The 15,222-nt window shown below is 40.0% G+C and overlaps 1 protein-coding gene across 4 annotated transcripts; it reads right to left on the bottom strand.

Annotated features, from left to right (window-relative positions):
* Window positions 1–2,279: 2,279 nt before the first annotated feature.
* POU1F1 (POU class 1 homeobox 1) lies at window positions 2,280–14,615 on the bottom strand. Of its 4 annotated transcripts, none has more exons than XM_074151477.1 (7): window positions 14,474–14,615; window positions 12,131–12,136; window positions 11,656–11,721; window positions 9,322–9,567; window positions 7,296–7,460; window positions 5,773–5,833; window positions 2,280–2,493 (listed from the first exon to the last, which is right to left on the bottom strand). In XM_074151477.1, exons 1-7 carry the CDS (start codon window positions 14,613–14,615, stop codon window positions 2,280–2,282), a joined length of 900 nt encoding a protein of 299 aa, XP_074007578.1. The 4 variants fall into 4 exon arrangements, with proteins under 4 accessions (XP_074007578.1, XP_074007550.1, XP_074007559.1 ...); XM_074151449.1 differs by lacking the exon at window positions 12,131–12,136 and adding an exon at window positions 10,657–10,774 and having other exon boundaries at window positions 9,322–9,563; window positions 11,656–11,805; XM_074151458.1 differs by lacking the exon at window positions 12,131–12,136 and adding an exon at window positions 10,657–10,774 and having other exon boundaries at window positions 9,322–9,563.
* Window positions 14,616–15,222: the final 607 nt, after the last annotated feature.

Here is a 15,222-nt window from a genome sequence, read left to right as displayed (position 1 = left end):
CTAAAGCAGAACTACAAACCATTACCTCCAATACCAAATGTATAAGAATAATTTATTGGATGGGAGATTGATAAGTACAGGTTTATAGCATTTCTAGGAAGCCTTTTATAATTAAGACAATAATTTAGAATATAAATAAAATTTATATATATCAGATAGTAGTTTCAACATACATTACATTAGGTCACATAACATGAAAGGTACACAAATGCATGCCATCACCTTCACTGAGTGCTAATCTTCTCAACTGTATTTATCTTTCATTCTTTTTGAAAGTTCATGAGCTGTTGACACACGTGGTGGATAAAAGCTACAGCTTGGTCTTTCCATGCTGTAGTGGGTGAGCTATGCTAGTAATGAGAACACCCTGAAGAGACTACGTGCCACAGTTTCTCCCCTTTGAGTTATTAAATTGAAGTTTTCTTCTAAATTAAGGGGTTATAGCAATGCATTCATCCATAAAAATGTATTTTTTTTTAAATCCAAGAGCCTGATTTCCATAGCTGAATATGCCTATGGTCACTGTAATAGGTATCAGAGATAATTTAACGTACACTAGAGAGAGAGCACTTAACTTGTACACAGTGCTTCTAAGTGGTCTTGAACATTAAACTCCTTTTGCTTTCTGTGGGCCTATTAGCTAGACATTTTCTAAATCATCAGGTCTGCTTTATGGAAAAATAAAATGTATCTGGCCATTATTACTTGCGTGTACTCACTTAATTTCAGTCCTGGGAAAACAGTCAAAAATACATATATGGTAATGGGCTATTCTAATAACAATGAGCAGGCTTGATGAGATGGCTGGATAATCTATCCCTGGTGAGTACTACAGTCGTTAATTCAGTTTCTCACTGCCTGGCTTTCTGATAGGTGGAGCTCTGGCACTGTTGTTTTTTTCCCCCCTATTCTCTCTCTAGGCTAGAGGATGACAAATAAGGGATTATTTTCAATCAGTGGGATGCAAGAGAGGGGAATGTGCAGTGCAATAAATGCTTTGTGTGGATACTTATATCAGAGCGCAAGGGCCTTCTTTGTTCAGCCTAACACACTATCTCTGGTGTAAGTATGTCCACACATGGATTTAATCAGAAAAATACAATGCAGAGAAAGCCCGAAGTAATAAACCCCCTGATAATTCTCTGTTTTTCCCCCCTCAGGTCACAAAGTCTTAAGGTAAGGTAAACTGTATACCAATTTTTATAGCTTAGCCTATCCAAATCAAACTTTATGATATATAATAAATTAGGAAGAATTACCTTTGATAACAAGCATAAGAAAAGCTCACTTTTACTTGACACCCATTTAAGGCAGTCAAATGATACGCTGAGACAGAGCACGCAGTAGGAAGAGTGTTGACACCTCCGTACAGGTAAGCTTACTCTACCATAAATAATGAAAATAATGACAGCAATTATGGCACATTTTTAATGGTTTTGTCCTGAACTTACACAAGGAATTTACCTGAAATGATTCGCTCAGAGGTGTACAGCTGTCGTGAGCGGGTAGCTGAGTTCGAGCTGTTCTTTGGAAAGGCTGGTCTTCAGCTAGAGTTCCTCTACCTGGCTCTCAGATCTAGTGTCAGTCCCACAAGATCCCACAGGTATATCCTGCCCTCAGCCATAACTAGATGTTCAGCAATATCACCACTGCTTGTTTAAGGTTGCTTAGTCACCTTCTCTTTATTGAAGTTCTCATTTCTCACTGATGCTCAGCGTTCACCCCTGCAGATGGGACCCTGCCATGGACCTAATGGCTTACAATCTTGCAAAGGTTCCTGCAGTGATCATGGGACTGGGGGGCAAAGAACGTTCATGGACATGCAGAGGCAAGATACTTTCAATAGTACAGCTGCTGAGATCAGGATTTGTAACCTTTCTTCACATACAATGCAAAGGCTTTGTTTCCTGATGCTTAGGGTACCTACACGGGGTTCTCCATTAATCCTTAAATGGACCACAGATGAAAGAAAGGCACAGCGTAAGGAAACTGCTACAACTTGTGCAACTTGGAAAGCATTTCTATTTGAATAATGCATGATACATTCCTTGCAGTTAAGCAGGGACCTCCAACTCTTTATATATATGCAGTAGCATTTAATTTCTTTCCAACCTTTTACATTAAAATTGGGTCTTCCACAACACGTTACATCTGAAGCTGGCTAGCTTGTAAGAGAAACAAGTGGGTTACTGATTTTTCTTTTCTATTTTTAAACAACATAGTATTTACAATATTTACAAAAAGCAAAACAGAAATCCACATCTATACATGGAAAAGCTTTACCGGCATTCATGATGCTCCTTGATAATAGAACTAAAAGTGTTCTGATGTAAACTTGTCTTCACTCTTTTTTCCCTTTGTCTTCTGTTGCAAAACCAAACTCTCACAACTTCTTTCTCAAGATTGAGCCCCTCAGCCATCCTCATAATCTCCTGAGATGAAGGCTTACTTTGTTCTCCAAAGTGCCTCTCTAGAGCTTCTTTGGCAGCGATACTGGATAAAGGGATAAAACGTCAGCTTTAAAAACTTTTCTGACACATTCAGGCTTTCACCACTAGTTCAGAAGAAGGGCCAAGTAAGAGCAATGAAGATAGTGACTTGGTTTCTTTCCTCTTTTTCTACATAAAGGAAACCTACAGAGCTTAAAGTCCACTGTATTTATTTGCTGACACGGACAGCATCACATCATTTCAGCACCGAGTAATTGAAAGGCAAAATAAGCATGAAGTTTGGTGCAATTTCAGTGGTGATCGTGAAATGTTTGTGCTTCTTGATGTTCTCTAGGAGATACAGCTGATAGCTAGACATGAATGGGATCACAGGAATTGGAACAAGCTTGACCACTCATTCTGCCCCAGTCACAGCAGTTTTGTGGGGGTTCAGCAAATGCACGTTACTGGGGTTACCTGGTTGTATCATAGATTCATAGATTGGTCCAGGCCGGAAGGGACCTCCAAAGGTCATCTAGTCCGACCTCCCCGCAGTCAGCAGGGACACCCCCAACTAGACAAGGTTGCCCAGGGCCTCGTCGAGCTTCACCTTGAATATCTCAAGGGAAGGGGCCTCAACCACCTCCCTGGGCAAACTGTTCCAGTGTTCCACCACCCTCATGGTAAAGAACTTTTTCCTAATATCCAATATAAATCTGCCCTTCTCCAACTTAAAACCATTGCCCCTCGTCCTGTCACTGCAGGCCTTTGTAAACAGACTCCCCAGCCTTCCTGTAGGCCCCCTCAGGTACTGGGAGGCCGCTATGAGGTCTCCCCGGAGCCTCCTCTTCTCCAGGCTGAACAACCCCAGCTCCCTCAGCCTGTCCTCATAGCAGAGGTGCTCCAAACCCCCTGATCATTTTAGTGGTCCTATCAAATCATTTGTATTTACAAAGGCGAAGATCTCCACCACTTACAATTTGGGAAACGTTGTATGTTGTACCAAGTTCTGCAAGGTATTTTGTTATAGAGAGGGCACTAGAGTATTTCTAGAAGTCAGAGAGATTATGGCAAGCTGTTTTAGCAATCATTCCATTTTCTAAAAGTCTGCCTTAACCTATTCCTCACAGTTGGCAGTGACCAAAGTCGAGCGCTTCAATAAACAAAGTACATTAAGAAAATATCTTTCCTTACTGCCAGATAGAATTTGCTTCCTGTTTGTGTTACATATTCTCAGAAAACGAAGAGTATCTGAGACATGATTGTGTGCCACCAGGATGCATCCAAAACTGGCTTCAGCAGTAGCTGTAATTTCTTTGGACACAAGAGGGCGCTTCATGCATTATTCTGGAAATGAGGTGCTGGTATTTCTGTCATAGGAATGTACAAAGTATCAGCTGGAGTTCTAGCTATTTCATTAATTGATCTGTAATATGTTGTTGGTCTTTCATTTATAGGTCTATTTCACAATATTTAGTAACATTACCAAAACTATTTAATTAATTAATAAAACTACAGCTCTGCGCACACAGAAGTATAGAAAAATCATTGGTTTTGGCTAACAGTTTCTTAGGCTTTCTGATTAAAGTAGAAAAGAACATAGCTTCCACAAATTCAAATTAAGTAGTTTTTATTCAGGGTATGACTAACCCATTTCAGTTAGTGAGACTTTTGGTTTCTTTCTAGTTTGCCTTCAAACACCCATTAAGAATTGCTAAGAGTACGGCTGCAGTTCACATCAAGTCCATCTCCCTGATTAGTTTGAGGTCTTCAAACTGAGGTGCTATATGCCTTCAAAGGAACAATTAATATTTTCTTACTATGGGGGATTTGGTACTGAACTTCCCCACAATTATCTGTGGCCTTGACAACCTGCCCTATTTGATACTCCCAGTGCAGTGGAGTTTGATGTAAAAGCAGGAATAATTAAAAAATGCTTAATATGAGGACTGATTTCCTCATATAGCTGTTAAAAAAAATACCACCAAAGCACACAATGTTAGATAAGCAGTCTTCAGTGGGCTCCTCCAGCCAGAGGAAAATACCTAGGACAGAGATGCTCTCAACTCCTAGCTCTCACACAGACCGTACCACATAAACTAGCAAGGTCTTGGCCAGTTTTTGCCACTCAAGTCCTTACTGCCTTGGAGAGAAGCTGAGAGGAGAAACTGGCCTCTCAAGAGTAAAACTTCATCCCTTGTGAGGTGCTCTTATGAGCAAGTGAGCTATGAAGCATCTCCCATTCCCAACTCACTCCTAATTGAGGAGCATCCCATCAGGGGACTATTTACTTCAAAAGTCAGAGAAAAATCACATCTTCATTTTATTCTTTATATCAAAAGTAATATGGAAAAAAAAAAAAAAACAAAAAAAAAAACCACACCACAAACAAAAAATAAGTCTCAAGTTGAAAGTGAAAGGAAAAGTTGTGGCTATGAGGTTCTGAGGTTGTGGGATGACAGAGCAACTTAAGTCTCCGGGAGGTGGCACAGCATATCAAGAAGGATCCCTGTTCAAAGAACAAGCACTTCACTGTAACACATAGGGCCTGGCAGCACCAAGGTTGTGCCCAGAGGCAGCCAAATTCCCTTCCTGTGGAAGAATGCTACAGCTCCCTTGAGGCCCCCTGAGTGAATTCGTCTTCACCAAAGGTTATTCTGGGATATCTAAAGAAGGAATTACCCCATGTTCTCATTTTTCCTATTTGGTAATTGTTTTTGTAATATGATTTACCAGTCTGCTTGATTTCCATATGGAGTGGAGGCTAGATAGATGGCCACCAGAGATGTGAGAAGCAAGAGAAGGAGATTCCTGGTACAACTTCCTTTTTTTTCCATTTGGCTCATTAAAGTGCTTCTTTGGGAACTCCGAATAATGCAATGACAGAAGACAGGGATGAGGATCCAATATTGTGTGTAAAAGCTTGTTCTCAAACTTCCCAGACCTCAATTCTAGCTCCAAATAATGCAAATTATTTTGGTATAATGTAGAACCTCTCAAAATATAACAAAGGATGCTCTGATACCTTATTCATGATATGGATCTCATCAAATTTGGCCAGAATTGGAATAAAGTATTTTTTTATATTAAAGTATGTTGTCATATGTTGGGGGAAAAAAAAAAAAAAAAAGCCTTTAATTGGGAAATGTAGTATATCTGGACCAAACTGGTGTTTTGGAGGGTTATGTTGTTATTTTTCACTGGAATGTTACAAAATAGTGAAACATTTTGAAACACTAGCTATAGAGATTCATTAATAGAAAATAACGCTTTGATTTCAAGCCCAAGAAAAACAAGCATCTTAGCCAAAGGGGTAACATGTAACACCCTAAATATTTATTACCTAATGGTGGTTCTGCGCTTCCTCTTCCGCTCGTTCACTCCAACTTTTTCATTGTATAAAGCTGCATTAAAAACAAAACAACCCAAAAACCCAGGAGTTACATTCACAGTAATGGAAAACAAGCACAATTATCCAGAAAAACAGTCCCTTTCTTTGAAGACAGAAGAAAGCGATCAGATAATGCCACTGAATAAGAGCAGCACCACAAACAGGAACACTTTTTTCTTTAAGATGGTTGGTCATTGTTTTACCTCCAGCTATAAATGGTTATTAACAAAAATGGTGTGCCACTGATAAAGCTGTGAACAGTGCTGGCTCAGTGCCCGCATACTTGAGGAGCTGTACTTCAGCCCCCTCCTTTTTTTCTTCCTCCTACCCTGCAGGTAGGGAGGAAGAGTCTATTTCCATATCCCTTGGCTCACCCTCTCTTCAGAAATACAGCCTCGGCTCCCAACCACATTTATTCACCTGCCTCTTCCACCCCACTTTCTGATGGGCAAGTCCTGCCTCACTTCCCAGAGGCTGCTGCCTGCAGGCGTGACCTTACCCTGCAGCTCAAGCCAGCAACGCTGCTCAGGCAGTCAGCAGCTGCTACTCACCCCAACCCCCTTACAAGTGATTCTTGCCGTGTGCCAGCCGCATTAGGAGAGTCTCTGGTTTCTAGTGCAGTTGCGGAGGAAGGAAGCTTTTTACATTTGGTTCAAAGGAAACTGAAGCGTGTGGCAGAAGCAGCTGTTTAACAGCATTTCCTACTGTTGAACACAATGGCAAATCCAAAAAGTAGCATTAAGATCATCTTCTCTTTCTCCCCGTGCTAGGTGAGTGCTGCACAGTGGTAGTCCTGGTTTTCGCTGTCACCTCCAGGCACTGCCTCCCAGCATCACAGTTCATCCAGCTGAAAAGGTTGTTCTTTAAAACAACCCATTTCCTTCAAATCAGCCAACCTGTTCTAAAGTACGCTTTGCCCAGTGAACCTCACGACTCTTCCTGCAACTGGAAAGTAACTGGGAAAAAGAAATGGAATCCCCTAGCAGCAAAAAGGTTGCATCAAAAACCTCTATGCCATGCTACTCTTCTCCAGGGTTCAAAGACCACTACCTCAGCTGAACTCAAATCCTTTGCCCCACAGCCACATCTTGTATGCCAGAGGTTGGAAGGAAGATTCCTTTGATAGTGAAGAATCCCCGTACGCTGCTAAATGGGCTGTCCTGCAGATCCTAATAACAGCTCTGATCTATGATACAGCAGTGGAGCTAGTTTGCTGGGGTGGAACTGAAAGAAATTACTTCCAATAGGCCAGGTAGTGGTGTTTTTACTATTCTGTACCCTCCATGCATTTCAGTTTGCCCCTTCTTGCTCACCCCAAAAAAAAGATAACCAAAATTTAATATAAGCACACCTTAGTATTTAAAGCTGGTGAAACAAAACCTTCAGTCTATGGAGGACACATACTAGTCCTTCAACATATATATAGGATTCTGGTTTAAATGCAAATCAATATTTAGAGGATTTCAATTCTCTACCTCCTACTTGTTCTGCTTCCTCCAGCCACTTGGACAGTATCGATTTCAGTTTGCATGCGTTCTTGAAACTCAGCTGCAAGTTTTCAAACCGGCAAATAGTAGTTTGGCTGAATTCAGAGCCATGCACAGCAGCCAGTGCTTCTCCAACGTTGGTTTGTGTATAACCTGTCAAACAACAACAAAAAAAAGACAAAAAAGTCACTTGGGAGTTTCCTAGAAAGGGTTATGTTCCTTGAGCTCTTAGTGCTCAGCTCTTCAGTGCCAACTTATGAACAGTGTGTGCCTGCATTGTCTTCAGGATGGGCTTTCTGCAGAGGTCTCTGTGGCTGACTCCAAGCTCATGTCAGAGATGTGTTCAGTCTCCTGTTGGTTTTGGTGGAGTTTTATACTGATTTAGTGGAGTTTTACACTCCGACGTTAGGGATCTGAGAAGGATCTAGACACCCTTCCTTTCTTTCTATAGATGGTGCAAGAGCAATAAACTAATCCCTGGTGGCACCGCTGGTCTTCTGTTATTTGTTGCAACAACTAAGTTGAAGCAGTCAGAGAAATGCTGCACTTCCACCTCAGACACTGACTTTGTAACAGCAGCTCCCCAATCAGTGCTCTGAATGTATCTGCCACCTTCAGGGGTCTGGCTCATCATCCTCCCTTCCTGCTTCTGTGGTAGAACTGGCAGGATCTCTTTAGATGCTGAATGTCTCACAAGGCAGCTTTTTACCTCCACTTTGATTGCACTACCTCTGTGTCTCTCAGACCCACAGCTCATATTAACTCTGTCTTCCCTTGTAAAGCTCAACCTCAGATTAGTTTTCCTGTGCAAATCAATTCTTCCCATCAGAGCATTAAGCCCAGTCTTACAGGCTCTGTGTCATTTGTTTGCATCAGAGGAAGTTTTGTTCCCTCACAAATTCAGGATGAAGATGGAGTAATAATTACAGTGACTAACAGCATAGGGCTTAGCAAACCTCCCCATTGCTGTGGCTGACGTTAAATACATGATATACAGCAAAACTGACCAAGTTGCAAATGCTATTTTAAATCCTAAATTTTTGTTTCAGTCGTTATTTTTATACTGCACTAAGTTTTCTAGCTGTTGAGGTAATGCATAGATGCCTGCAATAACCTTACATCTTTTTTTACATTTATAAAGCTAGATTTCTGCAGGATGCCCTATTTTGTAACGATACAATGTAATGTGAGAAGCGATAATGTAAAAATTGCATCTCTTCATTCAGAGTCCCCAGTGTTCATAAGTGGGATGAATCTACAGCACCAGATATTTGGGTTTTTTTCAGTACAGTTCAAAGAAGGATGAGACGGGCTTTTACTTTGCAATGTACCTCAACCCTTCTGTAGAAAGGAGAAATTCCCTACAGATGAGAAAGCCAGGGCTCAGTCCACCTTTGTCCTCAGGTAGAATTGCCCAGTGGAAGAAAAGCAGCTCACCAGAGACCACCTACTGCAATCCCTCTTGCATTAGCCCCAGTAGTTACCAGATAGCAACAAAGATACCCGTTGCTGCTGTATGGGTGCCTTGGCACCAGAAAATAAAACAGGAAGAGAAGCCTCCCACTGCTATGAAAGATTTGCCACGGATGTCACCCAACTTGTATACTAAAATGACATTGTACCACCTTGTGAGATGGAGCACTTTAGGGGGAAGAAAATGGGCATAAAAGCTGAGAGCATGTATTGCCCTAAGTTGCAGAAATTTTGGGGCTGTGCAAAAGTAACTCACCTGCTACTGAATGTAATTTAATGAACAGCAATAATTTTCACTGCACTTAAGACAAGTAATTTAAGGGCAGGAAAGTTTAAAGTCCCTTTCTGCATACTAAGTTGCAAAAAGCTGAAGTTCATTAATTCTGTGCAAGTCTTCTAGGAATGGAGAAAGTTTGGCAGTGCAAGGCAGGATTAGAGTTATGATTAGACAACTGCAGAGGCCAGACCGTAAAACATTCAGAAATAATTTGGCTTCCACTGGAATTTTTCAGCCTTTTGTTCACGGACATAAAGCACATACCCAGCTTAATTCTCCGCAGCTTGAATTCATTAGCAAATTTCTCGAGTTCCCTGATTTCAGGGGAGTCCATGTCCACGGGCTCTTCGACAGACTTGCTTTTTCTGCGGAACTCCTGCTTGAAGTCTGCAGTGGTGGGATCGTCTGCAAGGAGGGACTGGTGCATGGATGTGAAGCTGTGGCCCAGGGCACAGGAGCTGGCGCTCAAGGCGTGCTCTGGGAATTTATAAAGGCAAGGAGTCAAGCTACCTGAACAATACCAAAAAGAAAATGCAGAGCAGTTATTTTTTTACTACTACACAATAAAAACACACCTTCATCATCTCAAAAATCCATGTCTGTAATATTTATTATATAACATACGCAAAAGTATCCAAGAGTGAGGATCTCCTAGGAGACATGGTCTCTCTCTTGTCCCCATACATGAAAACAAACCAACATCCACTTTCACAGGCCATAGCCATCCTATTTCATAGCAGACTGTGATGCACTTAATTAAGATCAGAGTTAGGTTGATGGTTGGACTAGATGATCTTAAAGGTCCCTTCCAACCTAGACAATTCTATGATTCTAAACTGGTAAATGGTCCAAACATAAACAAATTACAATCCAGCTGGAATTAAGTGTCACAACAAGATTGATATATCTATGTCATTTTGAGCCACCTAAAATGCACTTGCCTCTATTTTCTGGTAGAAAGAATATTTCCTTGTAAATACCACTTGATGCTCAGAGAAGATACTGTCTTGGTTTAGCTTTAGCATAAAATTTGTTTGAGGAAAGTACACAGGTAAGAGCTCAAAGAATAAAAAAAACAACCAAACAACAAAAAAAGCCAACCCAAACCAGAACATATTCCAAATGGCTGTTCTGGCTTAAAAAGAAATTGCTCAAGCAGAAAACAAAACTACCTCATGCTATCTTTTTTTTCCCCATAAATATCAGGCTTAACACGGAGATTCAGTTACAAGTGAAGGCTGTTTTTTCACTAGATATTTTACATAGACGTATAGGGTCTCTGACCTGAAGGGGGGGAAAGAAGATCATTGGAGAAATATTAACTCTTCAGTGCATTTGGAGCAGCCAGTAAATTCCAGGTTCTCAAGACATCCTTCTCAATTTTCTAAATTACACAAAACTTTGGAGCAGAACTCGGAACTTCAGTAGCCTCCCACCCCTTTCTCCATTTACTTTTTTTGTCTTCACTTCCCCGATTGCTCTCACCAGTGTTGGAAGTTCTAACCCCATAGGAATATTTTATATGCTTCACATAGGATAACCACAAAAAAAAAATAAAATTATCAAAGAATAAAGGAAAAGACTAAAAAAGAGAAGGACTTGCTTTGCAAGGTGCTGACACCATTTACCACATTGGGATGTGGCATGCTGCACGTCTGTAAGATGCGACTCTGGGAGAGGCTTGCTGATAGCATCTCTGGAGTTGCAGGCTTGATCCCTAAAAAAAAAAAAAAAAAAAAAGAGAGGAAAAAAATTGAGATGTTTTTATTTTGGAATGAAACAATGAACTTCTGAGCAATATCTTTTGTTTAATACCTATTACCTTTTCCCAGGGAACAATGCCAGGAATGTTTGCAACAGACACATAAATGCACAATGAAATGCAAACATTTGGACATTTGCACATCGTGAAGGAAGTCTACTATCTGTCCCTAAAAAGCCCCTATTCAGATGTATTCATCTATGTTGACCACCTCTAATGTTTCCTTCATTCTTAAATGAAATAAAATGCTGAGTTTGATTTTGGATTAGCTCACGATTATTTCCTGTGAGTCGTGTTAATTTGGTTCATGGCATTATCTCATCAACTGCTACTTGAACTTGCATGGAGTAACAGTTCCTTTTTTCTTAGCCTGGGACATGGAAAACTGAGCAGGATGCTAGCATACATTCATGAGTGTAAAAATCCATGATCATCTCTATGGTCTGCCTGCTGAATTCAGCTATCCTTCCCTTATGCCATCATTTTATAGCTCCAGTCAGGGCTCCATCATCCCAGGTACTGGTAATACACAGGTATGTTGGGTACATCACTCTTGGTCCCTCAAAAGTGATGGTCACCAAGGTGAGCATAGGTGAGCAAAAAGAGCAGCACTGTCCCGGTCTTGTAGAGAGAAATAAGAGACAGAGTGATTTCCCAACATATGAATAAGTGTGGGGAAACTCTGGGCACTGACTCCTAATTTCCTAACCACTGTTCTAATGCCTTAACCCCTGTCCTGTATTCTTTAAGCAATTGTCTTGAATCAATCCCTCTAAAGGAAAACTGACCAAAATCAACATACTAATAGCTCACCCAGCTGAAAGTAGGTCTCTTACCCGCCATCACTCCATAGGTAGATGGTTGATTTCCATAAGGACAGGAAGGCACAGAGTAATGAAGGCCTGCCAAAGAGTTTCCCAAAGTCGTCATGGCAAAGCGGACATGGGAACATATAGGAGTTTGGATCAAAGACAAAACAGACAGGACTGTTAAGACAATGTGTGAGCATTCAAGACATAGCCTTTACGTTCAGAAGCAGACACTATCCTTGTATGCGTTTTTTTTTGTGTGCATTTAGTAAGCATTTAACTCTGGGCCATAACCATCAGGTTAACACTGCTGGAAGTCCAGACACTTGGCCAGGTCACACCAGACTAGACTGCCAGAATAAATAGGGAGATACCCTCTGAGCCAAAACCAGAAATTGTCATACTGTGGTCTTGATGCATTATTTTTAGTATAATCGGTGGGCATAACCCGGTTTGGATATATTGCTGAGCAAGGGAAGCATTGAACTCTCCAGGAGGAAACCAGTTCCTCTCCCCACCCAGTTTCCACACAGCACTTCATTTAATCTTACACAAAACTTGCTCTACGTTCTCAGAAAGTTGATTGGCTTCACTGTCATGCAAACCCCACAGTGAACACAGGCATCAAGAAAGGAAACATTTTTTGCATGCCTAAGACCTGGGTTTCCAAAAGCAGCAGTTTGGGACATTTCCTTTGAGGCATCCAGAAATCATGTTTTCCTAAGTGCCAAGCCACCCAAACCATTTCAGAATGCTTTGGCAGTGTGGTAGGGAAACAGAATGATAGACTCTGGCCTCTCCTAAAAAGTTAGGCCTAAATCAAATTTTTCCACCATCAGAACCAATAACCACACAATTAATTTCTCTCTAGTGTTTTCACAGGGGTGTTTCAGATCTGTGCTAAGTACTCACCAGCGCCTGAAGAATCAGATAATTTTTTACTGAATGTGAAATGAGAGATATGGCTGTTTCTCATGCATAACTAGGCACAGAAATGCATATACTGTCCCCTCTAACAACTGCTGCAAAGTATAATATTAAAAATTCATGTTTGTGAACATTCAGATATGTAAAACTGTACTTTAAAGCACACATTCCAGTTACTCAAAACAATATAATTAATTAGGTATTACAATTTCTGGTTTTTATAACTGTAATCATAACAGTAAAATGTCCAGATATAAAATTTACTAAAACAGGCTTGCTTATAGTAGCATAAATGCACCCAAAATAAAGATTGCGTTAATAATGCTAATGCATTTAGAGCAATGCAACTTTTCTGTTGGGATAAGATCTCAGTGTTTACTGGCGGTTAATTTCTATTATTTCATAATCCATAGACTAATTTTTATGCATAAAAATAGCAGACTTGCTAATAAGAGTTTAAAATTAAATAGTGAGGATGATGCTATTTAAATGAAATAATAATAATTAAATTGTTATGGATACTGCAGAACATCAGCTGTATGACACAGCATAGTATCTGAACAGAAGTATATTCACCTCTATTTTGTGATGTAGAATTATTACATGCATTTTAAAAAATTCTGACATTTAACATAAGTTGTTATTCAAAATTCTTTCATGTCTACTTCATGCATAATTCTCCTTAGATGCTTTCACCAGAATGGCATTGTTTATTACAATTTCTGAATCTACGTATGAACTTTGTAAACCTTTACTCATTATAGTTAGTAACCCTCGTCACTGCTTCCATTCTCACAGGGTCGCCTGCTAGATGTGATCCTGCAAACAAAATTCCCACTGACTACAGTGGTATTTGTCCTTGGGTGGTAACTGCAAATTATCAAAACCCACATCTGAAGCAGAACAACAAATGCTTTTGGCTGGCTGGCTGTCACCATATACTTTTTATTATGAATCAGATGAATCTAGAAAATACTACTATGATACAGACACATAAATCTGGCCTCATACAAAATTTAAATTCTCCTATTCCCTACTACCACCACCAACCAACAGCCTTATTAGGATATTTTGAGCCTCCTGCCTAATGTATAAGATTCTGTTATCTATCACCAATGCTCAGTTTTCATTACTTACATGGTCTTTCTTATTATTAAAATGTTTTATTACCAATGCATTTCAGGAGAAGGCTAATTTCTTGTTAAGACTACAAATAAAATTCTTACCTTAATGCAATTTCAAATAAATCAAAACTATTTCTTTTTCTGTTTCTGAAAGCTTTCCATCAACAATTACTGTATTCTAAAATCCCGCTTCCGCAGGTTTAAGGTTTTCTCTGTCTTTCTCTCAGATAGTTCGATTACATGGTCCTAGTATTTAAACAAAATTAACTGGATTATATACACAAACACATAAAATTCAAAAATATTGATGAGACTTCTGCCACCAATTTTGAACATTGATTGATTGAACGTACTTGATTCAGTATGCAAAATACTTCATAAAGCAATTCCCCAAATGATATTTTAGCCTGACTTGTTTTAAATACATTGCCTATTTAAAGTAACTTAAAGTATTTTAAACTTTCAATTAACTTACATGACACATCACTGAAGACCTAACAACAGTGACAGTGTTTGAGCCTGTTCTAAGTTTATGCATGGGTAGCATTCTTGAGCTTAATATTGTAACGAACTTAGACAAAGCTACAAATTTAGCTAAAACACAAACCTTTGGGGTTTTCCTGATTTATTCATCATGCAGAGTTTTGTGGAAATGCTTCTACTTTAATACAGTCCCAATCACGCACAGCACTGATACCAAACACTTTACATATTGCAGAACTCGATGAACACGTATCATCCAAAAGCGTTACAAATGAGAGTTACTGAGAACAAGATTATTTTTTAAAAAGTACCTGTAGACACAACATTGGTGGCATGGTTAGAAACCGGCAGGCACTCTGCAGCGCTGTGATGCATTATCAGAGGCAGAGAGGGAGAAGAGTCAGAATTCAAGGGTACAAAGGTGTCAGATGAAGCAAACGCTTGGCAAGTCATACCCTCCAACAGGAGAAAGAGCCGGTTGCCCCTGTTTTCTAATAGAACAGATCCTGCACGATTAACGGCAGCTCAAACTCTATTCCAGGCTTTTTACCTGCATATACATATACAGGAGGGCTCCAGAGCACAGGGAGGTCGTGTGCAGGTATTTATACCACTAGGAAATCCCTTTATCCATTTTAATGTTCTTTTCCCAGCAATATTGCTATACTGCTATAGAGCCTCCTTCCTTCCCACACAAACACAATACGTATCCAATTAATGGGGGCGGGGGGGAAGAAGAGGGAAACCAGAGACATGATTTGACAGATATTTTCAATTAGGTCTTTTGTGAAGAACAATGACCAGAAAAAAAATATGAAAGTATCGTCTCTAAAGTCAGTAGCAATGAGACAGGTACGTTTAATACTAAGTAGGTTTCTACAGTTAACACCTGCCCTCAAAATCTCATCCAGGCAATTGTCTGGAAGGCAACTCGGCTGAGAGCTCAATCGAAAGCGTGCAAAAGTCAAGAACCTATAGCAAAATAATCTAAATTAACCTAATTCCCAGTGATCCCAGCAGTTGCACAGTGATCGTTTGTCTTAACATATACTAGCATAAA

This window comes from Numenius arquata, chromosome 1 (genome assembly GCF_964106895.1).
Source record: "Numenius arquata chromosome 1, bNumArq3.hap1.1, whole genome shotgun sequence".
Taxonomy (NCBI): Eukaryota; Metazoa; Chordata; class Aves; order Charadriiformes; family Scolopacidae; genus Numenius; species Numenius arquata.
This window is presented reverse-complemented; position numbering and strand designations above follow the sequence as displayed.

Bases quoted from the DNA above. Each gene is read 5' to 3' on its own strand.
- POU1F1 (XM_074151449.1), bottom strand. From the start codon at position 14,615: ATGACTTGCCAAGCGTTTGCTTCATCTGACACCTTTGTACCCTTGAAT. The intron at 10,775-11,655 runs GTAAGAGACCTA...TTTTTTTTTTAG, and splicing joins TACCTATGGAGTGATGGCGG to GGATCAAGCCTGCAACTCCA. The intron at 2,494-5,772 runs GTAATAAATATT...CCCTTTATCCAG, and splicing joins AAGCGCAGAACCACCATTAG to TATCGCTGCCAAAGAAGCTC.